Source organism: Myxocyprinus asiaticus, chromosome 6 (assembly GCF_019703515.2).
Source record: "Myxocyprinus asiaticus isolate MX2 ecotype Aquarium Trade chromosome 6, UBuf_Myxa_2, whole genome shotgun sequence".
In the NCBI taxonomy this organism is placed as follows: domain Eukaryota; kingdom Metazoa; phylum Chordata; class Actinopteri; order Cypriniformes; family Catostomidae; genus Myxocyprinus; species Myxocyprinus asiaticus.
The window spans coordinates 16655799-16681581 of record NC_059349.1 but is presented as its reverse complement, the minus strand read 5'-3'; the positions used below and the strand labels follow the sequence as shown (position 1 = coordinate 16681581).

The 25783-nt window shown below is 38.4% G+C and overlaps 1 protein-coding gene and 1 pseudogene across 1 annotated transcript; one reads left to right on the top strand and one right to left on the bottom strand.

Annotated features, from left to right (window-relative positions):
• The first annotated feature begins 11302 nt into the window (after positions 1-11302).
• Positions 11303-21484, top strand: LOC127442021 (phosphotriesterase-related protein-like; annotated as a pseudogene).
• Positions 21485-21620: 136 nt separating this feature from the next.
• LOC127442033 (complement C1q-like protein 3) lies at positions 21621-23086 on the bottom strand. Its single transcript, XM_051699703.1, has 2 exons — positions 22294-23086; positions 21621-21925 (listed from the first exon to the last, which is right to left on the bottom strand). Exons 1-2 carry the CDS (start codon positions 22855-22857, stop codon positions 21746-21748), a joined length of 744 nt encoding a protein of 247 aa, XP_051555663.1. The 5' UTR covers positions 22858-23086; the 3' UTR covers positions 21621-21745.
• Between the last annotated feature and the right edge of the window lie 2697 nt (positions 23087-25783).

Sequence of the window (25783 nt, the reverse complement as noted above, 5' to 3'; positions counted from 1 at the left end):
CTTTAATGACCCTGTACACTTTTGGTAAGTAGTTATATATATATATATATATATATATATATATATATATATATATATATATTTATTGCAGTTTTGCTTTTTTTTTTTTTTTTACTATTCAGAAGAGGTTGAGGAATACTAAAGAGGTGTGAGCTCCAACAAATGGAAGAGGTCCTGGGTCACTAAAGACCCGATGTAGGGCCTATGCATTAACATCACTTGAAATGTCAAGTTTTGGGCTCATAACTTAAATATATATGCTAACTAAAACTTATTTATCTTAAAAATCCATAAATGTAAGATTTTAAGTATTAATTACCGAAGATATGAGAAATACCCATAATCCCTTGCGCTTGAATTATTTAATTATGTTTCCTTGGTCAAAGGGAAATTATGGAGGCATTTAAATAGTTGTTATTTAGAATTGATAGAGATTTTAGCCCTTCTGTGGTATTATTTATGTTTTTTTACTCTGTCACACCATTCGAGTGATCTGTGTCCCCTTTGGTCAAGTTAACACTATCTCAGTTCTCCTTGTGGATGTGCAACTCAAGTACAGGCATATATGCAGTTCTGTGGAGAATTAATTTATCTTATGATTCACCACGAATCAGTTGTAATCTTCTTTATTTAAGCGGTGTTATTGTATGTTCTAAATTTGAGTCAATTTAATTATAATTATTAAGAAGAAACAACAACATTTAAATAGTGAATCTAAGTTTAGTCAAATTGCATCTAGTTACTTTAACTTAAATTGTTAAGTTAATTCTATATGAACACAAAGTTAAGTTTTTTTATTTTTTATTAATTACACAAGTTTGGAGACACCATTATTCGATTAAATTGAGGGAACGAGTGTACTCATAAACTCGCTTACTTTTAATTAAGTCATTTAATTAGGGGTTTCAGTGTAGGGTTCACTATATAGAAACCATATTTTAAGTCAGCTACTGCATATTTCAATATTCATCAGTTAATCCCCCCAAAAAAGGCTAGATATTGACCTATGCATTGTCTGTATTTTAAAAATCACTGCAAAATACACACTACTCAAAAATCTGCATTCTAAATATATAGCAAAATGTGTTTCAATTAAAAGTATGCATGCCATGTCTCTTCATTCAGTCTCTTCATGTGTGAATATTTGAAAGGTTATACATTCAAAGGTAAATTAGGTATCTTTTACACAGCAACATGCATGGCCTTGAATGATATGCAAAAATAAGCTACAACTGATTATCTTTTTAAGACACACCAGAATGAGTCTTAGTCTATAGACTGTACTGATGCATTTTTTCTGATAAAGATACAATTCGAAGAATGCCTGTGAAACACAAATGAAATATGGACATTTTTTAAACAAACTGGAATATATGCTGGCATGAGATATATATATATATATAATGTATATATTTAAAAATACAGTTTATTTGGATCTAATCAATGAATATGTTCTTGAGGTAGTGAAATTGGTCAAAACAATCTTAGTTGCATTTAAAAATCTTAACAGCAGATGGCGCCATTTCACCACTTTAACTGGAACAACAAGTCGCTCTGAAGTGGGGCAAGTCTATAAACTGCCAAAACAATTATTTACCCTCCTTTCTTATAAATGTTGTTGCTGCATGAATCATGGAAGTTTTTAAAAGGTTAGTTACCCCGCAAATTAAAATTCTGTAATCATTTATTCAGTCTAATTTCATTCTAAATCAGTCCGACTTTCTTTCTTCTGTGGGGTGCCAAAGGAGAAGTTTTGCACAGTGTCTGAGCTGCTCTCTTCCATACATTAAAAGTGGATGTGGATCAGGGGCTGTTAACCTCCAAAAAGATAAAAAGCATAATTAAATAGTCTGTCTTGTGCACTGCATTTCAAGTCTTCTGAAGACATATGATAGCTTTGTGTGAGGAACAGACTGAAATTTTAGTTGTTCTTCACTGAAAATCGTTCTTGACAAACATGGTCACCATTCACTTATATTCTATAGAATAAGGGCTACTTGGGCAACTCCTTTTATATTTCAGAAAGTCAAACAGGTTTAGAAAGACACAAGGGTGAGTAAATGATGGCAGAATTGAAATTTTTGGGTGAAATATTCCTTTAATCCTGCCACTAATCAACGCAATATAATGTGTTGAAATACAAGACATTTTACTTAATTAGCTAGTATAATATAATATGCTGCCTAATATGTTTGCCTAAAGCATCTAAGAGATTCAACAATTTGGAGGAAGATTGTATGTTTTGATGTGACCAAAATGTAACAAATTCTGGGGGGAAATGTGATGGGAACTAGAACTTGAAAACTGATTCTGACCAGACGGACAATGACCTAAAACATAGATGTCCAATGATTGCATGAAAGAAAAAAAAAAAAGAAGAAGAAAAAGCATGCTTTAGTTTAACATACTTGGGACAACTTTTCCCTTGAGACTGCATTTCTTTCTCTTTTGGTTTTATATTTGCACAGATGAATAAAACAAGTCATTGACATTTATCTCCCAGAAGACTCGAGATGTTAACATCTGTCATCAACACAGTGGGTGTTTTATTCTTGTGAGGTTTGAAATTGAGATGCAGAGCAAATTTCTCATCCCCCCTCTTTGAAAGACATGAGCCCACACTGAGAGAACAGGGCTCCCCATAAATTAGTCAGAGGTCTTGCTGGGAGAGCTCAATGGTGAATGAGGTGATTTCAGTTATTTTTTATACTCCTCTGCTGTCACTAAGCTTTGCCTTCATAACACAGTCAGAGTGAGTTATCACATCACCAACACTAATGAGACCTCTAAAACAGATGAGTTGCAGTCAGAGCTTTGTTGCATGAAGGCCCCTGGGAACGACTAACAACAGTCAGGTGTGTTCTGAAATGGTGAGTGAAACATATGTTACTGCATCATACTTAGATTTACTCATCTACATCTTTCTCTTTTGTTCATTCTTGTGAGAAAGTTAATCAACACCTGTGTTCATTGAAGTCTATCAAACCAGGGTCCCAGGGTGCTGAATACATGGAAATGAACACAATGAGAATGTTAGGGCCTGACAGCCTCAGTCACCATTCACTTTCATTGCACCTTTTTCATACAGTGAGAGTGAATGGTGACTGAGGCTGTCAGTCCCTATTATTCTGCCCCCAAACAAAGAAGACTATAAGTCATATGGTTTTGAAATGACACAAGGGTGAGTAAATGATGACAAATGGGTGAACTAACCCTTTTAATGTTTCTTTATACAGTTGATATATTTTTGATTATACCAGAGACTACTCTGTATCTGTATTCTGTGATTTTAGTAACATAAGGGTCAGTTTCAGGAGAGACTACTTTTAATAAATTACTATAATTTTGTTTCTTGCCTATTCAAAGACTGCCAATATGATGCTATGATATTAAGGGTGGTTTCCAGGGTGTTGCAATGCGGACTTTACTATGCAATTTGTAAGGTGCTTTGAGTGTTTTTTTTTTTTTTCATGTTTTTACTGTATGTGATTACTGTGGTGTTAAGTGGTTTTAGCATGATGCTATGTGATCGCTACGGGGCTTAGAGAGTTTTTTATCATGTTTTACTGTATGCTATGGTATTTTGAGTGGTTTTAGCATGCCCCTACAAGAATCGAAAGTTCATGGCAAACTTGCCACAAATTCACCACTAATTATTTTCACATGCAAATGAGCTTTATGGCAAACGTGCAGCAAATTGTCCATTGTTGCAAAATGTTTAATGCAGGTTCACCACTACAAGTGACATTTGCAGCAAATCAGAAGCTCATTTGCATGTGAAAATAATGAGAGGCAAATTTGCAGCAAATTTGTGGCAAGTTTGCAGCTTTAGCCAGAACTGTAGATTTTTTGTAATTGTACATATTGCAACAGTTTACTGGTGAAATGAACACTAGAGGCGCTAAAATAGACTTTTATTCACTTTCACACAAATCATGAGTAAAACGGCAGATTAATAGATCATAAATGCTATCTTTTCTCTCTGTTCCTCACACAATCCCTTAAAAAAGTCTTAGAGTTCTGATTAAAAATTGCCACTTATTTTCACATGTAAATGAGCTTGTGATTTGCTAAACATTTGGAGACAATGACGAGTTTGCCACAAAGGTAATTTGTATGTGAAAATAATGAGTGTCGAATTTGCTGCAAATTTGCAGCAAGTTTGTGGCAAGTTTGCCAGAACTCTCAATTTTTGTAAGGGAGTTGCTATGTGATCGCTAGGGGGCTTTGAATGGTTTTTAGCACATTTTACTGTATGCAGTTGTGATGGTATTTTAAGTAGTTTTAGTTGCTATGCGATTGCTAAGCTATTCTTAGTGTGTTTAAGCATTTTGTTAATGTGTGCGATTGCTGAGGTGCTTTGACTGATATTTAGCATGTTGCTATGCAATTGTTACTGTGTTTTTAGGAATTTTAGCACATATGCGATTGCTATCAGGATTTTAGGAATTTTAGCATGTTGTTAAGGGATTGCTAAGGTGTTCTGAGTGTGTTTAAGCGTTTTGTTACTGTATACAATTGCTAAGGTATGTTGAGTGTTTTTTAGCACTTTGCGATTAATGAGGATTTTGAGTGGTTTTAGCATGTTGCTATGTGACTGCTATCGTGTTATGAATGATTTTTAGCATGTTGCTATGAGATTGCTAAGGTATACTGAGTGTTTTCACCATATTGTTAATGCAATTGCCAATATATTCTGAGTGGTTTTTAGCACTTTACTATGTGACTGCTAAAATGAGTGGGTTTTTTTAGCACTTTGCTATGCTAAAGCAAGGTGTTTTGATCGGTTTTTAGCATGTTGCTATGCGATTGCTAAGGTGCTTTGAGTGATTTTTAGCAGGTTGTTACAGTATGCGATTGCTAGCATGTTAAGAGTGATTTTAATATGTTGCTTCTATACCTTACCAAAAATCTAAACTAGACACAAACTTGCAGCAAATTTGCCGCTTGTTATTTTCACATTTAAATGAGCTTGTGATTCAGCTCGCAAGTGTGCTGCAAAGCTCATTTACTTGTGAAAATTATCAGTGGCGAATTTGTGGCAAGTTTGCGGCAAATTTGCAATGAACTCTCTATTTTCGTAAGGGATGCAATTGCTAAGGTGCGTTGAGTTATTTTTAGCAGGTTATTACAGTATGCGATTTCTGTCGTGTTATGATTGATTTTAGCATGTTGCTATGAGATTGCTAAGGTATTCTGAGTGTTTTCAGTATATTGTTAATGCGATTGCCAGTATATTCTGAGTGGTTTTTAGCACTTTACTATGTGATTGCTAAAATTAGCGTTTTTTATTTTTATTTTTATAAAAAATTATATTTATAAGGTGTTTTGATTGGGTTTTAGTATGTTGCTATGTGGTTGTCAGGTTGTTCTGGGTGGTTTTTAGAGGTTACTTTCTGGCCCAAAATGGTCAAAAGATCCTATTCCTAAGGCCACGTCCACATAGTCCATTTAAGTTTGAAAACTCTGTTTTCAGATTCCTAATGTCATCAGTTTTCAAATTATGCAGTTATGAAGAGCCTTTTCCAAAGTCTCCCTTTTCAGGTGAGGAAAACGCCTTTCTAGTGTGGATGAGAGGTGTAAACCTAGCAAAATTAATGCATTTTCAAACAACAACATATTAAACAGATGTGCCTTGGGTCAGCACGATTTGAGGTATATGCTAGAGGTTTGCTGAAATTCCTTACCCCAAGTATGAGCAATATTAATACTTGCCTTACACCACTTAAAAAGCCAAAAAACATTCTCTCTTCTTGCCTGCTTTTCTCATGGATGGACAAGAGAGCACTGCCTCACAGAACATGATTTCACTATTTCTGGCACAACGCAAATGTAACTCTTTTATGAACACTTCAGATGTGTTATGGGATAACCACACTCTTATACGAATCTCGCCAAAGATCCTCTGACTTACATAAACTGTAATGGGTCGCAACTCTATCAGGCAGGATAGAGATTATGTTGAACTAATTGATTTATTTTTACACCCAAAGCTGCAGAACCTTGCTAGCTTTGAATAATCATCTGCCTAATGCTTCCACAGATGTGTCAAGATAAACTATCTCCACCAATCAAATGAATTATTTGATACGGTGAAATGCAAAGGTTGGTCAGAAAATACAAACAGATATCAAATATGAAATAGATGAATTATCTTTATGGAAATGTGGGTTTTAGGAAATGCACCTCACAAATGTTATTTTTCCTTGACAAGCTCTACGGATCATTAGACTTTGCTGTTCACTTGCAGCAAAAAGCTTTGACAATATAGAAAAATACAAATAAAATAAGTGTACTTGTAGAAGATTCAACAATAATGAAGCGGGAAGCGGGGTGGCAGTCCAGGTAAATCAAGCTTTAATGGTTTTTCCCAGTCTAACAAACAGTCTTTGGCTTTTCAGCTTCACAGCAGTGCATTTACTCTTCAGCTTCACAACAAGGTATCTGCTTTAGCTTTAGTCATAAGAGACAACATAAACTCATAAATAATTATGGTTAACAGCTTTGCAGCATTTAGCTTCACGATCTGGCAAGTCTGTGTGACTGGGACTCTCTCTCCCTCACTGTAATGAGACACAGGTGTTACGTATAATTAATCACCAGGTGATGGCCCTTACCGCTTCCTCTCTCCCCAGTGACAGACACATGACCACGTCCCGCTCCACATACCCCCACCGCCCGACTCAGGCCCGGGCAACGTCCGGCCTGCCAATTCTTCTATTACCCCCATTTCGAGCATTGCCTCTAATTCGTCCCGAATCACCTTTTTCTTGTGCTCGGGTACACGGTATGGCCGACTACGCACAACCACTCCCAGTGGGGTCTCAATATGGTGCTGTATGAGGTTAGTCCGACCGGGGAGAGGAGAGGAAATGTCCGCAAACTCTTTTTGCAAACTGGCCACCTCCGTGAGCTGGGACGGTGAGAGGTGGTCTTCGCAAGGGACCGGGGTGAATGGATCGGCTTTGAACTTCACCTCTGGCCCGAGCTCCGCCCTCTCCGGGACTACATCGCCATGGACATGGGTAACGCCTCTCTCCATAATTTAAGGAGGTTGAGGTGGTAAATTTGATGTGTCCCACCTCTATCCGTTGGTTTAACTTCATAATCGAGGTCCCTGACTCACCGTGTAACCTCAAAGGGTCCTTGCCACTTGGCGAGTAATTTCGAGCTCGATGTGGGGAGTAATACAAGTACTTTGTCTCCCGGTGCAAATTCCCATAGCTGGGCACCCCTATTATAGAGCCGGCTTTGTGTCTCTTGAGCTTGGAGCAAATTTTGTTGTGACAGCTGACCCAGTGTGTGTAGCTTTGCTCAAAGATCATGGACGTACTGAATTTAATTTTTGCTTTGGGAAGGTCCTTCCTCCCACACCTCCCTTATGACATCAAGCACCCCACGGGGCCGGCATCCATACAGGAGCTTCAAGGGGGAAAACCCCGTGGAGCCTTGCGGGACCTCCCTGACTGCAAATAATAGAGGGTCCAGCCATTTGTCCCAATTTCTAGCGTCCTCGTGCACGAAGTTGCGAATCATATTTTTCAGGGTTCGATTAAATCGTTCCACCAGCCTATCAGTTTGCGGGTGATAAACGCTGGTGCGAATCAATTTAATCCCCAGCAATTCATAAAGTTTGCGTAGTGTTCATGACATAAACATTGTGCCTTGGTCGGTGAGGATTTCTTTTGGAAATCCCACCCTGGAGATCATTTTGAAGAGTGCCTCTGCAACACTGCATGCTGAGATGTTGCGTAAAGGCACTGCTACCGGATATCACGTTGCATAATCCACCAGGACTAATACAAACCGATATCCACGTGCTGACCGTTCTAATGGCCCGACGAGGTCCATACCAATTCTTTCGATGGGGGCCTCAATTAATGGTAATGGGTGCAACGGTGCTCTTGGTGTGGCCGGTGGATTCACCAGCTGACATTCATGGCATGCCGCACACCATCTGCGTACATCCTCGTGAATACCCGGCCAATAAAAGCGGGCCATCAAAAGGTGTAGTGTTCTTTCTTGCCCTAAGTGACCCGCCATAGGATTGTGGTGCGCCGCCTGGAAAAGTGTTTCCCGACGGCTCCTCGGAACTAACAACTGGGTTGTATTTTCATGGGTTTGAGTGTCCTGCGTCACTCGATACAACCGGTCCCTAATAATTGAAAAATACGGATATGTAAGTGCGATGTCGGGCTGGAGCTGCTGGCCATCGATTACTCTCACTTAGTCAAAGGCGTGCCTAAGGGTTTGTCACGCAACTGCTCCAGAGGGAAGTCCCCCTCCGGGAATTCCCTGAGGGTGGGAATGCCGGAGGATTCCCCTCCTGCGTCATTCTGACGCTGAGCAGACATGGACGGCCCCGGCTCCACCTCCCCAGCCATCGCGTCACACATCACACACCGTGTTTTTGGTTTGCAGGACCAATCCACACACAACGCTTTTAATAATCGTTTAAACCCCGGCCAATTGGTTCCCATAATCAGTGGATGGGTGAGGCGGGAATTAACCATGGCCTCCACTCTGTCCCTGCTCGCCCGGGGGCAGACTGTGGTGTGTCAGGGACCCGAATCCACATCTCCAACTCCATTACCGGTCGGCAGTCTTGGACGCGACTCGGCTTCCCGCCACTCTAACAGTCTGGCCCAGGCTTTCCGGCTGCACCCGTGGTGGTGGAGACATCAACCTGGGAAGGACGGCAGAGAAGGGTAGAGGAGGGGGCCAGCGCATCATGCAGCCGGTTTGGGTGGCACCACTCCCCCTTTCCGAGAAGCGGGTATAGGGTGAAAGGGAGGAGAGCGAGGGGCAATAGGAGGGGGAAGAGAAGCAAGAGAGAAAGAGAGAGAGAGAGAGAGAGAGAGAGAGAGAGAGTGAGATCTGGACTGTGGCTCGCCAGCTTCTGGGTAGGCCGCCATGTGGGCTTCGGCCAGCTGGACGGCATCATCCACTGATGTGGGGCGATGGCACTGGACCGATTCCGCTGTTCCTCAGGGCAGGCGAATGGTTAGCTGCTCCAACACCATCAGGTCGATAAGATCCTCCATGCCGTGCCCTTCCTTGGCCAGCACCCATCTGCGGCAGGCATCACGGAGCTGTTGGGCAAATGTGAACAGGCGGCCGGTGTAGCACAAGGTGAGGGAGCGGAATCACTGTCGGTGTTGTTCAGAGCTCCGGCCAACCCGTTGCAGGACAGCGGTCTTCAGATTGATGTAGTCCAGGCGGTCCTCAGCTGGTAGTTGCTGCGCCGCAAGCTGGGCCTCCCTGGAAAGCAGTGGCAGCAGGTGGAGGGCCCATTGGGTTCACGGCCAGCCGGAGGCAGTGGCCGACTGCTCAAAGAAACTCAGGTACGCCTCCGGCTCGTCCTGGGGGCCTGTCTTTTGGAGCAACAGCTGTGGCTTCATCACTGCTTCCGGGGCCGCGGTGGAGGAACTGCCTGGAGCTAACCAGCTCCGCAAGGCCTGCCAATCCTCGGCTTGGGCTTGGAGGAGCTCCTGGAGGTGCCGTTCTTGCACGAGGAGGGCTTGGTGGTGGGACTCCTGGATGCTGGCCAGGGCACGGATGACTTCGTCCAGCGGCGAGGTGTCCATGGCGACCAGTCTTCCTTATTCCTGGGTTTTGGCACCAGTGTAGAAGATTCAATAATAAGGAAGCGGGAAGTGGGGTGGTAGTCCAGGTAAATCAAACTTTAATGGTTTTTCCCAGTCTAACAAACAGTCTTTGGCTTTTCAGCTTCACAGCAGTGCATTTACTCTTCAGCTTCACAACAAGGTATCTACTTTAACTTTAGTCATAAGAGACAACATAAACTCATAAATAATTAAGGTTAACAGCTTTGCAGCATTTAGCTTCACGATCTGGCAGGTCTGTGTGACTGGGACTCTCTCTTCCTCACTGGTGTTCTTGGCGGCCTTTTCAAGCCCATCTCCATTGTCACTGTAACGAGACACAGGTGTTACGTATCATTAATCACCAGGTGATGGCCCTTACCGTTCCTCTCTCCCCAGTGACAGACACATGGCCACGTCCTGCTCCACAATACTTTTTTAAATTAACGAATTGTATAAATTTAAAACACATGTTAAAAATTTGACAACTTTCCACAACCTGACATTTATTAAAATAAATTGTTGCGTGAGCCACAGTGAGCTTCAGCTAAATATCTCAACTATCTCAAACTCTAATACGTTTTTGTATACCTATATTCCATATATAGGCCTGTCTGTTAGTCTCTAATGGCTTTTTATCATTTGATGTGGCTGTGCAACACTGATGGAGACAATATTGAATATTGAGGACAAGGTCTGTTGGTATAATGTCATTATCCACTCATTGTTGAACTATTGCAGTAAATAGATAGCCCCCGAAAAACTCAAATAGGTTATAAATGGCATGGAGCAAAGGAACAAAACTGAAGAAGACGAATAACAAGTCAAATCAAAATGAAGGAAAATCAGATACTGACCACTTCTAATAAATGTCTCAATAACAGTGTGTGCATGTTTGTTTTGTAGTCCAGAGGGGATGATGAGATCTGACAAGAGAGGCCCACTGCTGTTTGACACAATTTGCAGTCGGTTGATGCTAAATAGTCTTTCTTGCTCTATCTCATGACTAATTTTGTCGACCAATCCCTGGCCAGATAACTCTCCAGGACCTGTCACTATTAATTAGATCAGACTAGCAAAGGGAAAATGTATCACAGCTCAGCATGACACTTTCAAATCATGGATCAATGCTCAAATCTGGCTTTTGCATATATGTGCAATCTGTTGCAAGTAAATTGTAGTTCCAGTAAGTTGGGTCAGTCGGTTGATATGATTATAATGTAAAGCAAAGAATAAGAAGAAGAAAGATTTACCAAGATCTATAGTAGCCCTCACCCCAAAACAGATGATAACTGTTTTCATTAGTTTATCATTTTATAATTTATTATTTTGTATTATTAATTTATTAAATAATTGATTGAAATATTAGCCTTAAATGGACCTATTAAATTGTGTAATATTACAAGGAAACACAATTATTGTTCAAAACATTCAATAATAGCATGTATTTAAATAATTTTCCTTTTCACAATGAAAATGAGTATTTCCAAATGTTGCTTTTCATAATAACATGCACAATTTTCTTTATGACACTTATCCCAATGATATCCGATTTCAACTAAGGAGGCGTCGACCACACACGGAAACTAGATTTGTCTCAAACGTCAGTCAACGGAAAGGGGCGTGGCTTAAATGCTCCTTCCTTGCCTCAAGTACAAAATACAAATAGATCCAGATCTGCTGGCGATACTCGACATCAGTTTATGAGTACAGCACTATTTCCTAATGTATTTAATTGTTTTGAATACTTTGGCTCTCATGCTTCAGTTCATTGTGAACCCGAATGACAGTCATCTAAAACCGCGAGACGTTATTGCTACGCTGACACTTCTGCCAACTGAAGTTGAACTCTCCTGCCAGATCTGTTCTTTTATTTATGTTTTATTATGGATTACTAACAGCAGCTCATCGTGTGATTTAAATAACAACTAGCCTCAGTTATACTGCATACTTGTTATGTCTACCGTGGCTTACTTTTAATCTAATTTATTTTATTGTTATTGAGAAGGAGTTTCAGCAGTACTGTGTGTACACTTAACCTTAGTTTCGATTGAATTTTATGCGCTTGTTGTTTGCTGTGAACACTGCTGCAATGCATAGTCGTGTATATGCATCCCAGAATGATGGTTATTTAAAATATAATTAAATCGACAAATTATTACTAAATTAATTTTCAATATGTCAATCTTGACTGCTCGTGCATATTGTAGTTATCTTGTGCATGCATGCATGCATTCCAAATGAATTTATTTATAAAGGCTAATCCGTATTTTAAAGTATAGTAAACTGCATGAAATGCAATGCATAGTCCAAACAACCAAGGCGCGTCTAACCCATTAACTTTCCTTGTTAGACAGATTATAAAAATGAGTCAGTTCTAGAAGAGCCAGTTGTACACCAGCCAAGTATGCACTATGGGGTTTAATTCTTTCTCTGTAGAAATGGAATCGGGCTGAGTAATGTTAATTTCAGTATGATAATAGAAAATTGGAAAATTGTTATGTCAGTTGCATTATATGTGTTACCGGTGTTGTGTCGAAGTCTGTTCCCCCTATGTTTCCCCTTAGGTTAGGGTCGAAGTCTGTTACGCCCTATGTTTTATGTTTAACGGCAGTACGGGGAACACTAACCAGGGAAACATAGGGGGTTGTGTCGAAGTCTGTTCCCCCTATGTTTCCCCTTTGTAGAAGTCTGTTCCCCCTATGTTTAATGTTTAACGGCGCTATGGGGAACACTAACCAGGGAAACATAGGGGGAACAGACTTCGACACAACACATGTCCTGCTCGACTCGATCTAAGTGGGATTCGAACCGGTGTCAGCCGGCATGGGAGGAGGGCACGCTAATGAGGAAGCAAAGGCTACAGCCCCTAGCGTCAGTCACTAGTGTGCCTCTTGAGGCAAGGGGAGTGAGGTTTACATATACCGCACAGCTATCATGGACTAGCTGGCAACCGTTACATATGTACCATATTACTTTGGTATCTGCATTCATGTAATCGGAGTGCCTTATTGGTAGTTTATTCCTCTGCATGTAACCCTAATTGAACTTTCCTTCAACAACTGTTTTCCACAGAACCATGTCTCAGCTGAGCAGTAAAGTCCAGACGGTGCTGGGTCTGATAGAGCCTGATCAAGTGGGCCGCACCATGATGCACGAACACCTTACAATGACGTTTGAGTGCTGCTTTGTTCCCCGGGAGATGAAGGTGTTGCTGCAGCTCCCATTGAGATGAAGAACCTTCACTGGCTGCAGCAGAACCCATACAGCCACCGAGAGAACCTGCTGTTGAGTCAGGAGACTGATGCAGTGAAGGAGGAGTTGTTGTGTTATCGTAAAGCAGGTGGAGGAACCATCGTCGAGAATACCACCATGGGCATTTCTCGAAACCTACCCGTTTTGCGCCAGTTGGCCAAGGACACTGGTGTGCATGTTATAGCTGGAGCTGGCTACTATGTGGATGCGACACACTCTGATGAGATGAGAAAGATGACTGTTGAGAAGGTTTGTGTGTGGGGTCTTCTGACTACATTGCAAAATCCTTGAGGAAGTAGATGTTTTGCATTGTTATTTATTACCAAAAGCAGAACTCATTTTTGTTCTCACTTTTCTTTTTGAAAAATGAAGTATTTTGTTCCTCTTATTTAGAATGCTCAGTCGAACAGAGTAAAGTGCCACAGTGTTTCACATTCTAGGGGAATCAACCTACAAATGGTTTACTTATAGGTTTCTAAGCATGTTAAGCTTGGATCGGAGAAAGTATTTTTACATAAAAATGCTCACTTAATTTGTTAATTTGTCTTTTCTTTTTTTCTCAAGCTTACAGACATCATTGTCAGTGAGGTGCTTCATGGAGCAGATGGCACTGATATCCGCTGTGGCATCATTGGAGAGATTGGTACTAGCTGGCCAATCACAGAGTCCGAGAAGAAGGTCCTGCGCGCTAGTGCTCATGCTCAAACTCAACTCGGCTGTCCGGTCATCATCCACACCGGGAGGAACAATGCTGCTCCTGCAGAGGTCATCCGCATTCTGCAAGAAGCTGGTGGAGACATCTCCAAAACAGTCATGTCTCACCTTGACAGGTGAGGAGAACATCTGCATACTGAAAAATGTTTCATAAATGGTCACTGTGAAGGAGAGAGTCTGGATGTTCCCATCCAATGTTCCCTCTAATGTTTGTTCTTGCTTAGCAAAACCTATTTTCTATTGGATAGATCCTTTAGTCACCTGAGCAGAAACAACACATGTACCAGAAACCATGCAGTGTTGCCATCCTTTACAAAGAAATTGTGTAAAAAAAATAAAAACCCTCAAATGCAGAACAGCTTGTTTTTTCATTACAGTTTCATACACTGGAAAAAAAAAAAAAAAATTGTCAGATGACATAAATGTGCTTCAGGTTTTATTCAAGTTAAATTTGATTAAATCTGACTAAATTTACCTGAAAAATTAGATCAGGGGTTTGGGGTCCGTGGAAAATTTACCAAAAAAAAATTAAAAAAAAGTTTTTATATAATATTTAAATGTAAAAAAATATATATTTTAATATTTGAAAAACAGTATTTATTTTTATATTACCGAATTTGACATATTTACTATTTAATTCTGCTTTCTAAAAACTGGTCTGAAATCATGAAATGAATCACTATAAGAAATAAAAACAAATCTACTGTTTTGCTACTTTTACTAGTTTTATGATTAAAAAATATATATTTATAGAAACTGTATCTGTCACTGTTAGCTTGTTAACAGGGAGTTGTAATGCAATATTCTCTGTAAAAGCTTGAAACAATATTTATTTTGAAAAACACTACAAATACATTTGAATTTATTTAAAATGTTTCTCTTCAGGTTTAAACATCTAACATTAATAGTGAAAATAAGATAAAAAAAAAAAAAAGATTCACAGTAAACTTAAAGGAATATTCCAGGTTCAATACAAGTTAAGCTTAATCGACAGCATTTGTGGCATAATATTTATTACCATAAAAAATCATTTCAACTCGTCCCTCTTTTTCTTTTAAAAAAGCAAAAATCAAGGTTACTTACAATGGAAGTGAATGAGGCCAATTTTTGGAGGGTTTAAAGGCAGAAATGTGAAGTTTATAATTTTATAAAAGCACTAACATGAATTCTTCTGTTAAAACTCATGTATTATTTGAGCTGTAAAGTTGTTTTATATCGTAATTATAATTATTTATTTATCATCCCCTTTTTCTCCCCAATTTGGAATGCCCAATTCCCACTACTTAGTAGGTCCTCGTGGTGGCGCGCTTGCTCACCTCAATCCGGGTGGCAGAGGACAAGTCTCAGTTGCCTCCGCTTCTAAGACAGTCAGTCTGAGCATCTTATCTCGTGGCTCATTGTGCATGACACCACGGAGACTCGCAGCATGTGGAGGCTTATGCTATTCTCCGCAATCCACGCACAACATCGTAATGGAGAAGCGCAATCATCAAACTGTCCAACATCATAACACGATTTCAGTTTCAATGTAATCAATTGCGCAGCTTTCATAGATATCAGACTGAAGTCTCAGCAGTCAAGGTGTGCCGGGTTATAAGTGTTTTTTGTCCTCCTGCTCATGTAAGCGCATGTAATACAGTGAGCACAGGGATGAGTCTTTTCAGTGCGAGAGTGAATTCGCACAGGGTTTACAGATGATTGTACTATATTAAACTGTATGTAATGTTGAATATAATGTATAATAATGCTAAGGGTCCTGATATTTGAAACTCCTCCTGATAATGCCACATGTAATGTCTGATTTCACTAGTACATTTATACTATGGCAAACATTATTTTACTGGATAAACATACAATTTATTTTTTTTAAAGAATAGAAGAATGTAATCAGTGAAAATACTATTTTAAAAACTATAATATTAAAATACTTAAATGTATGTAATCAGTGACAGCGAACAAGCATACTGTATCTAACATAATTATGTATTTTTCAGCTGGGCAGATTTATTCATGTTTCTATTCTCATGTCACTATTGCCCTCTGCTGGGCTGATTTTTTGTTCCACTCCATCCCCGATGGATCATTTTACTCTTTAATGGTGAGCATTTTTTGTTAAGTTTTACAAGTAAAGGAACTGTTTCTCATATGTCCTGAAAGTAATAATAATAATAATAAATTTAAACTTCTGATGATTCCGGCTTTGTTCAAAGTTTTGTGAGAGTATAGAATAATTAATTCAGTAATGTAAAGCAAACCAAATCCTTATGCCCTTTATCATTTCAGTTTTTTGAAAAATCATATTTTAATAAAATACAGGAAATAAAATAAAATAAATTATCCGATTAATCGATTAATCGTAGAAATAATCGAAGATTAATCGATTAACAAAATAATTGTTAGTTGCAGCACTAATTATGAGTGACTATATTGTCGTGCGACACAGTTTGCAGATTAAATTTTTCTGCTCTGTGCCGGATTTTGTGAACCACATATGTCGCAGCTGTTTTAATAACAAGCGCCTCTTCATTTCCTTGACCTGCTCAAATATCAGAAAGTCTGCTGTATTCGTGTGCACTTTGGAGCTACAGAGACAGCGTGTGCCAGAGTCACGTGAAACATTTGTGTGTCAGATGAGAAGAATATTTAGCGCTTTTGAAGCACCAAACGCGCAATGAAGGTCATTAAATTTGCTTGGGGGGCCGCAGAAAAATGTTCAATGCCAGGAAAAACCCTGTCCATGTTTCTTAAATTCTCTCAGTCTCACGTGAAGCCCTGCCCACTGATAGATAAGCCCACGCTGCACACATGGATATTTACATATCGCAACATACACGATATAGCAAAATCTGTATCGATTGACACTTTATATCATCGTCATGATATATATCCTCATATCGCCCAGCCCTAGCTGCATTTATATTTTAGAAATACAGGTCACTCGCGATGGGATCATCATATTTGGGGGTCCTTGGCATTAAAGAGTTTGAAAACCCCTGAATATTTTACATAATTTTATGGGTCAGATCAAGTAGAAATAGATCCTTTAAGTAACAATTACAGGTTACCACTTTTTTCAGTATACAGTAATTTATGATAAACATATAATAAACATATTTAGGCTAACTGTCCAGGATTATAGTTATTTGATATTAAGTTATCTGTCTTCTTTTCCCAAGGTAGCTCAAGAAAAACGTATATGTAACTTTAAACGAAAGATATCTTTTGTTATGCCAAGGTCATGACTGTCAAAGGGCTTTTGTATTATTTGGAAACATCATTATTTTCACGTTTGGTGAACTCTTTGTCCGGCATCCAGCAAATCAGTCAGTGTATTTCCCATGCAATATTTCTCCCAGATTCAGTTCCATACTGAAAAACAATAGACATGCAGATTGACTCCAGTAAAATTCTGCCCATTCATTTTTTCCACACATTTTTGAGTCTGCCTTCTGCGCAGAGCTCTTTTGTTCTGCACGGGAGCAACATCAGAAGGGTGTGGTCAAATGAAATGTGTTTATGAAATAGAGCACCATCACAACATTGTGTGTGCCCCATACTTACAGGAGCATATTTGATCGTGGAGAGCTGCTGGAGTTTGCAAAAATGGGGAGCTATCTTGAGTATGACCTCTTTGGGACAGAGATGTTGAACTACACCTTTAATCTTGACGTTGACATGCCCAGTGACAGCCAGAGAGTTCAGATGTGAGTATCTCCCTCTTCCAAACGCAGGATTAGATGGCCATAAACCTCTTCCTCAGCTGCATTGCAAGACATGCAAAGAATGTAAGATGAGAGACGAGCAGTTTTGAAAAATACATTATACCATAATAAGTGTAGCACAGAGCATGCAAAGATGCAATTACATTACATCAATGGGACGGATTGCTTTCATAGCATCTGCGAAACCAAACCATTACAGAATTTCAGTTAACCATATTGCAGACCACTTTAACAGGCAAACTGGGCTGTGGTTCGTAAAAATGCATTAACATCAACCAAACGAACCGATTCTGGTCTGCACCAAAAGCTGATTTGTGATATTTACGTTATATCTGTGTATATCTCCATTTGATATAGTGTATCCTGTATATTAAATAGATCATTGAGAATATTCTGACAAAATTCTTTCTTTTTCCCCCAGCTTGAGTTTCCTGATCAAGGAAGGTTATGAAGACAGACTCCTCATTGCCCATGATATCCACACCAAGAACCGTCTGACCAAGTATGGCGGTCATGGCTTCTCCCACATCCTGAAGAATATTGTCCCAAAAATGCTGTCTCGTGGTATCACTCAGAACCAGGTGGACAAAATACTTATAGATAACCCTAAACAGTGGCTAACATTTAAATAAACGTTGCATTAAAATGTTTTATCACGTACATTCCTTAAACAACGTACTAAAGATGAATGAGTTTTTTGGTTTTTTTACTGCTAAAAATACCTCTTATTGATGCTAAATACCTTACTTTGCTGAATGCCAATCTATGCAAAATAACATGAAATACTCAATGAACAGAGGCAGGTTTAATACTAATATTGCTATTCTTTATTCTTTTTTAACAAACTCTGAGGTTGTAAATCTCAAAGTTATCTTACCACAAAAAAGTGGCTAAAATAAATGATCACTAAGTCAGCTGAAAGATGATTTTTACATGCATTCTTCTTTTTTTTTCTAATGAGGAAACATGCAATTAAATAGATTAGTAGACTCAGGGAATCAGCTATATTTAGTCAAAAAGCTCAGTTGAATATTTAATTGTGGTTCTGTTGAGCACAAAAGAAGAAATTATACTATTGCATACTATAACTCCGGTGTTCCAAAATGTTGCTCCTCATAACTGTAAGTCAAACGTAAAATATCTTCTGATTGGCTGTGATTGTGTTGCATCAAGCCTGGTTAGGACACAGTGTTACTGTCCAAGGTCTAATTAAAGATGCAGAATAACAATTATTTAGTAACTGTACTACATTACACATTATAATAGTGTACAAACATTCCAAGAGTCAAATATTTCTTTTTTGGTTCTCTCACAAACCAAATATATATTTTTTTTTTTTGCCATTTATTTTCTTATTTTGTGTAACTGCAAAAGGTCTATGTCGATTAACGGTAATGCCATGCTGAATGTGCAGTTGCCCCTTTAAAACAACAGTTTATTAATACTGAGACGACTGAATATAAAAGTATGCCTAAAAGTAACACTGCTTGCCTTACACAAGCCTGATGTTTCACAGCACATCCAGTAATTGGAAGACAGGCATTCTGACAGGTCATTCAATAGGACAGAGCGATGAGTATTCTCGAGCAGATGGCCGCTCACAGTGAGTCCTCTAGTAAAATAGTGACACTGTCAGTCGCTCTTTGTCTTTAACAGCAAGGTAATGCTGGGCTCTATTTTCGTGCTCGAAACTACGACCGTGCGCAACGTCTTATCCAATTTTCCTTAGAGTGCTAATTCTAAGCCCAATTTTCGTGCCAGCGCAAGTGGGTGGGAGTGTTTGTGCTATCTGTGGGTGTATGTGTGCAAACTGTGGGTGTATTGTATGTAAATGAAGTGACGCAAAGTGCAAATTGCTATTTTTCTACGAATTTGGTCCTTGCGCTCATACTTGGTGCTTAATAAAGTCCAAATTCAGTTCCTGCATTTGCAGTTTGGAGATTTCTCCAGCAGGTGGTAATAATTTATTTGGATTTGGTATGATTTTTTTTGACCACTTCGTTATTTTGATTATATTTTTGTTTCATTTGAAGCGTAATTTGAATTTAGAAATATTTTTGGTTTAATTTGTCAGTGGATGAAATTATAATACTTACATTCTCTATAATTTAAATGAGCCTACATCCATATCCTAAACCACATTTTCCATGCATATAAAAGGAACGTGTCCCATTTAACAAGGACGCACAAAATAATGTAAATCCATATTTGTATTCTTCCAATTCATTGCATACAATCAATTTACACTACCAACTTCTTATGAATGTACTGTCTTTGTTTACATCACTGGTGCTTGACAGGGAATGGACTGTATAATAGGATGGAGACAGTGCTGGAGATGAACTTCCATTGACCCAATTAGTTCAATTTCATCAAACCAACTTGCACCTATACTTAGCGCACGCTTACACGAAAATACCAAAACTTCATGGCCATGCCCATTGACTTTACGCTGATGAGTTAAGGCATTGCGCTTTGCCCTTGCACGCTTAAAATAGTGCCCGCTGTGTGAGTCATACATGTACGATGATGGCATTTCAATACATACTTTCACGTTTTTTTCCCCAGAGAGAATACGTTTTTTGTTTATTGATGAATGTTTTCTCATTGAAAAACAGTTTCCATCGCAAACCCTTTTTTTATGTGTGGATATAGGTAGAAAACAGCATATATGCAGTCAATATATACAGTATGATATACAGTGTATATGATATAGAGTGTAGAGGTGGAGTGAAGTATCTGATTAACTGATTAATCTGTGCCAATATTTGCTTTTTGGAACTTTTGGTTATCAGCAAAAATCGATGCTGATAATTGGCAATAGTTTTTTTTTTTTTTTTTTTTTTTTAAGTAAATTGTTGTTATTATTATTTTTCCTTTGTGTTCCTCTGTGGCCAAAACCCTTCATCTGGTGAATATATAGGCTACAAAAAGCTTAATTTGGTGAATATTTTCAAAAAGAGCATTGTAACTGAGCCAAGACACTTTCACTATCAGTATATTATTATTCATAATATATGAAGTTTGAGACACGATGTACAGTATGTGCTGACAAGGGACATTTCCATGTAGTCCAATTTTTCTTTGAATATCCTCTCTTCAATTTAAAAAACACAATTATCAGAGGTACACTATCGGCAACTAACGGCATAGATTTTTGTCGATAACCAATATTTCTAAAAAGCTATTATCGGCACTGATTAATCGGTAAAACCGATATATCGGTCTACATTTTGTTCATACAGTATTTATTAGCCCATATGACAGTGTTTACTTTATAGTGATTTTATTGTAATACATTGTAGATGATATTAAGAGTGCATTTTTTTCTTTCCCTTGTTTGTTTGTGTAAGCTGGTAGCACAGACATTTCAAAATAAGAGTGCCCGTTGTATTCAGGCTTGTTTTAATTAAAAATCTTGCATTGTGCACCAAATCCGAATTTTTTCTGGTTATTAATGTTTTTTTTTTTGTTGCACAACAAACACGCAAATGGGATTTAACTTATTTTGGACTCTTGCAGCCTTTATGTCTGTGCCAGTCACAGTAAGGAAAGACTAAGATTATTTTTTTTAGATATATTCAATAAATTGATTTTAAAAATTCTCATTCGATTAATCGGTTATTGGTTGGTCGGTTGCCCTCCAGTATGGTGCTTGTAAACTACTGTAATATCAAAAATTATAAATGGATAACAATACATGAAGTATTGTAATAAAATGAGGCCTACATGATTTCCATCCTGTAGTCACTGTAGTTTGCTTGTCCAGTCGAAGATATTTTATAGAAATGTTGTTGTGTATTGCTGTAATTGCACTCTTTAAATTCAGTAACTTTCGGTTTTATAGCAAATGTATACACATGTGCAAATCATAGAATACACAGTATTTTATTCAATACAGTTTGCTTGATGACATTGTACATACCTGCCAGTGATACTTTTTTTATTTTTTTTTTATTAAAACATTCATATAAAAATGTATGGAATTGTGGCTTGAATGTGACATTCGTGAAAGAAGAAACAGAAATGACAAAATGATCATATCAACTATGTTTCCAGGCTAATGCCAGTTTCTCAGTTACAGCCATGTATCAGTGTAAGTTAGGCACATATGGAATGAAGATGATGACAAATGATTTTCTGCTTTCACTGCCAGTTAAATTCTCAATAAATATACTACTAATCACAGATGTTGGATGTTGGCATGTTGTGAAACCACAGTGATTTTTCTAAAAACTAATTTGAGGATGTGTTCACATGCTTCGAATGTTATGATCATTCAGTAGTTCCAATTCTCGACATTCTCTGTATTTCTCAGTGACAATCTGTTGTCTTTATCCTTCACTCAGACGTGGATGTGATGTCACAGGCTTGAGGGTTAAATGTTTTGTGACCTCACATCGATTACTGTGTAGGTACATCTGAAAAGCGCAGTCTATAGCACAGGCGTTAATCGGCGTAGACCATGAAGCCTGAAAATGTGCTGTATTTGTTGTTGTTTCCCCCGTGCGCTTTACCCCCGTCTAGTTTAATGTAGATCTCATCGCCAGGTTCCAGGTGTAAAATCACACTGTTGCTGGCGTAGTCATAGTTCTGATCCGCATCCTGTGCTATTGCACTTGCGCGCACCTGCAAGAAATTAATTGTGGCTCACATTAGATGGATGGATGGATAGATAGAAAGAATAATAATAATATAATAAATATACATGATAATATATAAATATGAATAATAGCTTGATATAAGGATTAAAATGTTATAAATAGTAAAATAAATAATTATTTTATTGTTTATTTTTATATTTACGTTATTTCATATTATATTATTTTTTATTTTATTTTATATTATCAGTATTATTCACAACAACAACAACAACAAAAAAATCTGTGTAACATGTTTGTTATGCTCCAAACACTAATTATAGACTATTTACCAAAAAAGAAAGTAAACATTGGCCATCACACCTATAAGCTGTGACTGCAGGATTTATGTCCTACCTGGTTATTCTTACACAGGTCAGCCCACATGCTGGTCCCATCACCTCCTCTCATTAACACATGATACACGAAAAAGTAAATCCCCGGGATGGAGCAGGTGAATTTACCGTTCGAGGGGTCATAGTGGTTGCCCAGGTTGGTGACCACGTCATCAAACCTGAGCACCTCGTAGCCCTCATGTTGCTTCTTGAGTCCCGCGTAAAAGGCGATTTTGGGGACGGTGCTGTACGTCGCTGCGCTTATGACACCGGTGACGCCGGGTAATCCGGGTGGTCCAGGCTGTCCTATGACCCCCGGTGGACCTGCAGGTCCGGGCGGACCCGGCTGACCCCTCGGGCCGATCCTCCCTGAGCGCCCTGGCTCACCTTTCGCACCGCGTGTGAAAGTCGGAGGGGAATCAACTAAGCGGTTATCGCGCGGATTGTCCGCCGGTGCTGAAGACGGATCGCACATCATCCGACACGCGCCGAGCATCTCGTAGCGCGAATCGGGTCCCGCCGCGCTGACCATGACCGGGATGAGAATAACCAGCACCAGCACCATGACAACTCCCAGCACGCCCATGGCGATCACCCGCGCTCTGACGCCCAGATGCGACAGCACCGGGCGCTCCTCGCACCGCGATTTACGCGCAATCTTGCTCCGCACAGAAGAGACGCCAAAACAAAAGATAAACTTCCCTGCAGCTCCAGTAAGAGTGAGTTAATTATCTTTGCAGTTAAGAAGATATATAATTTCTGAACGTTGCTCTGAAGAAGTTTTTTGTTTTTAGAAAACGAATGGGAGCTTTAGCCGTTCGGAACAGAAATGTGTGAGAGAGAATGCATTACATCCCTGCTAACTCACCTAGGGGTGGGAGGGATAGACGGTCGTGCGCGTGTGTATGTGTACTATATGTGTGCGTGTGTGAGAGTGAAAGAGCATGAGCTGTATCTTTACAATGATTTAAAAACACAGATTGATTCACTAATTCAAAGTAACTGTTTGGTGGAAATGACAAACACATTTTTGGCTTAATATATTCTTTGACATTTTATATCTACAACATGGTGCTTATATACAGGCTACAAAAGTTGGCTATTTAGTTACATAAGCCACAATTGTATGGATGTCATTGCATTAGATAACCAAATATAAAACCGCATTTCATGTAGAATCACCCTGGGACCAGTAACTGCAAAAATGGCTCCGTAAAGGGAAGTTGGTTCAGAGAAAAGGTCAGCATATGATTGCACATGCCACTTGTATTGATATATTGTTATCTAATGCAATTCATACTTTTAAACATGTGGCTTTCAGGGATAGTTCACCCAAAAATGAAAATTCTCTCATAATTCACTCGCCCTCATTCCATCGCGGATGTTTATGACTTTCTTTCTTCTGCAGAAGACAAACAAAGATTTTTAGAAGAATATCTCCATACAATATATATGAATGGTGACTAAAACTTTGAAGGTCCAAAAAGCATACAAGGGCAGCATAAAAGTAATCCACATGACCTCAGTGGTTTAATTAATGTCTTCTGAAACGATCCAGTTAGTTTTGGGTGAGAACAGACCAAAATATAAATCATTTGTCACTGTACATGCTTCAGAAGACATTGATAAAACCACTGGAGTCTTATAGATTACTTTTATGCTGACTTTGTGTTTTTTTTTCATTCCTTTGAATTGTATGGACCTATAGAGCAGAGATATTCTTCTAAAAATCTTAATTTGTGTTCTGCAGAAGAAAGAAAGTCATACACATCTGGGATGGCATGAGGATGAGTAAATGATGAGAGAATTTTCATTTTTGGGTGAACTAACCCTTTAAGTGTCCAAATACTTTTGAAGGCCAAAAGTGAATAGTTAATACATACTATCATTAACAGCAGAGTTGGGTAAGTCACTCAGAATGACTACAAATGGCAAAACTACAAATTACTAATGACTTCTTTAAAATTGTGATCTGATTACTTTACTGATTATGTTATTGAAAATGAAATCACTGTAAATTTTCAGTTTTACAAATTCAAAAATAATGTCTGTATTTCTTCCTTGTTCTTTGTTGTATCATATACTTTACACCAACCTTTTATCCCTTACAATGACTTGTTAGGCGGTGCAGATGTACATATACAGTAATCATAATTCCTGTTTTAAATATATTCTTCTTTAATTGAAAGTCAGTCAGTCATCTGCTTTAATAATTTAAATGTGTTGCACTATTTTTATTTATTTTTTTACTAAAAATTAATTAGATTATTTATTAACTGTTAGGACAGCCAATTATCAATTGGCTTTCCAATGCATTTACAGCTTTTTTATAAAAGTGGCCAAAGCAGGAGATCAAACGAATATTTCAATCTAGATGAAAGGAATATTCTGGGTTCAATACAAGTTAAGTTCATTCGACAGCATTTGTGGCATAATGTTGATTACCACAAAAAATTATTTCGACTCGTCTCTCCTTGTCCCAGCAAAAATCAAAATTAAAGTGAGGCACTTACAATGAAAGTGAATGGGGCCAATATTTGGAGGGTTTAAATGTGGAAATGTGAAGCTTATAATTTTATAACAGTACTTACATTAATATTTCTGTTAAAACTCATGTATTATTTGAGCTGTAAATGGTCATTTTTACAGTCGTTTTCGGGTTTTAGGGCTTACAGCATTACATCGGCATGGCAACGAAGTTGTAAAATTAGATATAACTTTACACAGAAAAGGTTAGTAAGCGATTTTATTAGACTACAATCATGTTAACACCCATATTGTTTATGTCTTGTGGCTACACTTGTGAAACATTGAGTATTTTAACATTTATGGATTGGCCTCATTCACTTCCATTGTAAGTGCCTCACTGGAACCTCGATTTCTGCTTTTTTTAAAGAAAAGGAGGGACAAGTTAAAATTCATTTTTGTGATAATCAACATTATGCCACAAATGCTGTCGATTGAGCTTAACTTGTATTGAACCCGGAATAATCGTTTACTCTGTCAAACCATATTATACTTTGATTTACATTATATATTGATTCATATTACTCTTTGAAGGGATGCAGCATATCCTGCAGAGTCAAACCCAAGTGTCTCTTTGCCCACAAGTCACTTATAGAGAAATGTAATCAATGGCAGCGTGGAGAACGTCTAAACTGTTGCAATTCAGTGATGGAGCACCTAAACAAGTTCCACACAGTGCTTTGACACTGATATCAATATGACTCAAAATGAAGATGTTCCCACCTAATCAAACTAAAGAGGGTTGTCAGGTATTTATGACTGAGAGAGAGGTCTATGAAGTGCTGCCTGGTGAAGATCTGTCATCCTCCATGTGGAAGCTGTAGCTTGTGAAATTACTGAAAATGATGAATTAAAATGACAATTATCCTAATTTTATCACTTTCCAAACAAATTATATATGTGATGAATTTTAATATACGATGTGAGCGACTTTGTTACAAAACACTATAGATGTGACAATGAACAGTAATATTCACCAAACATGT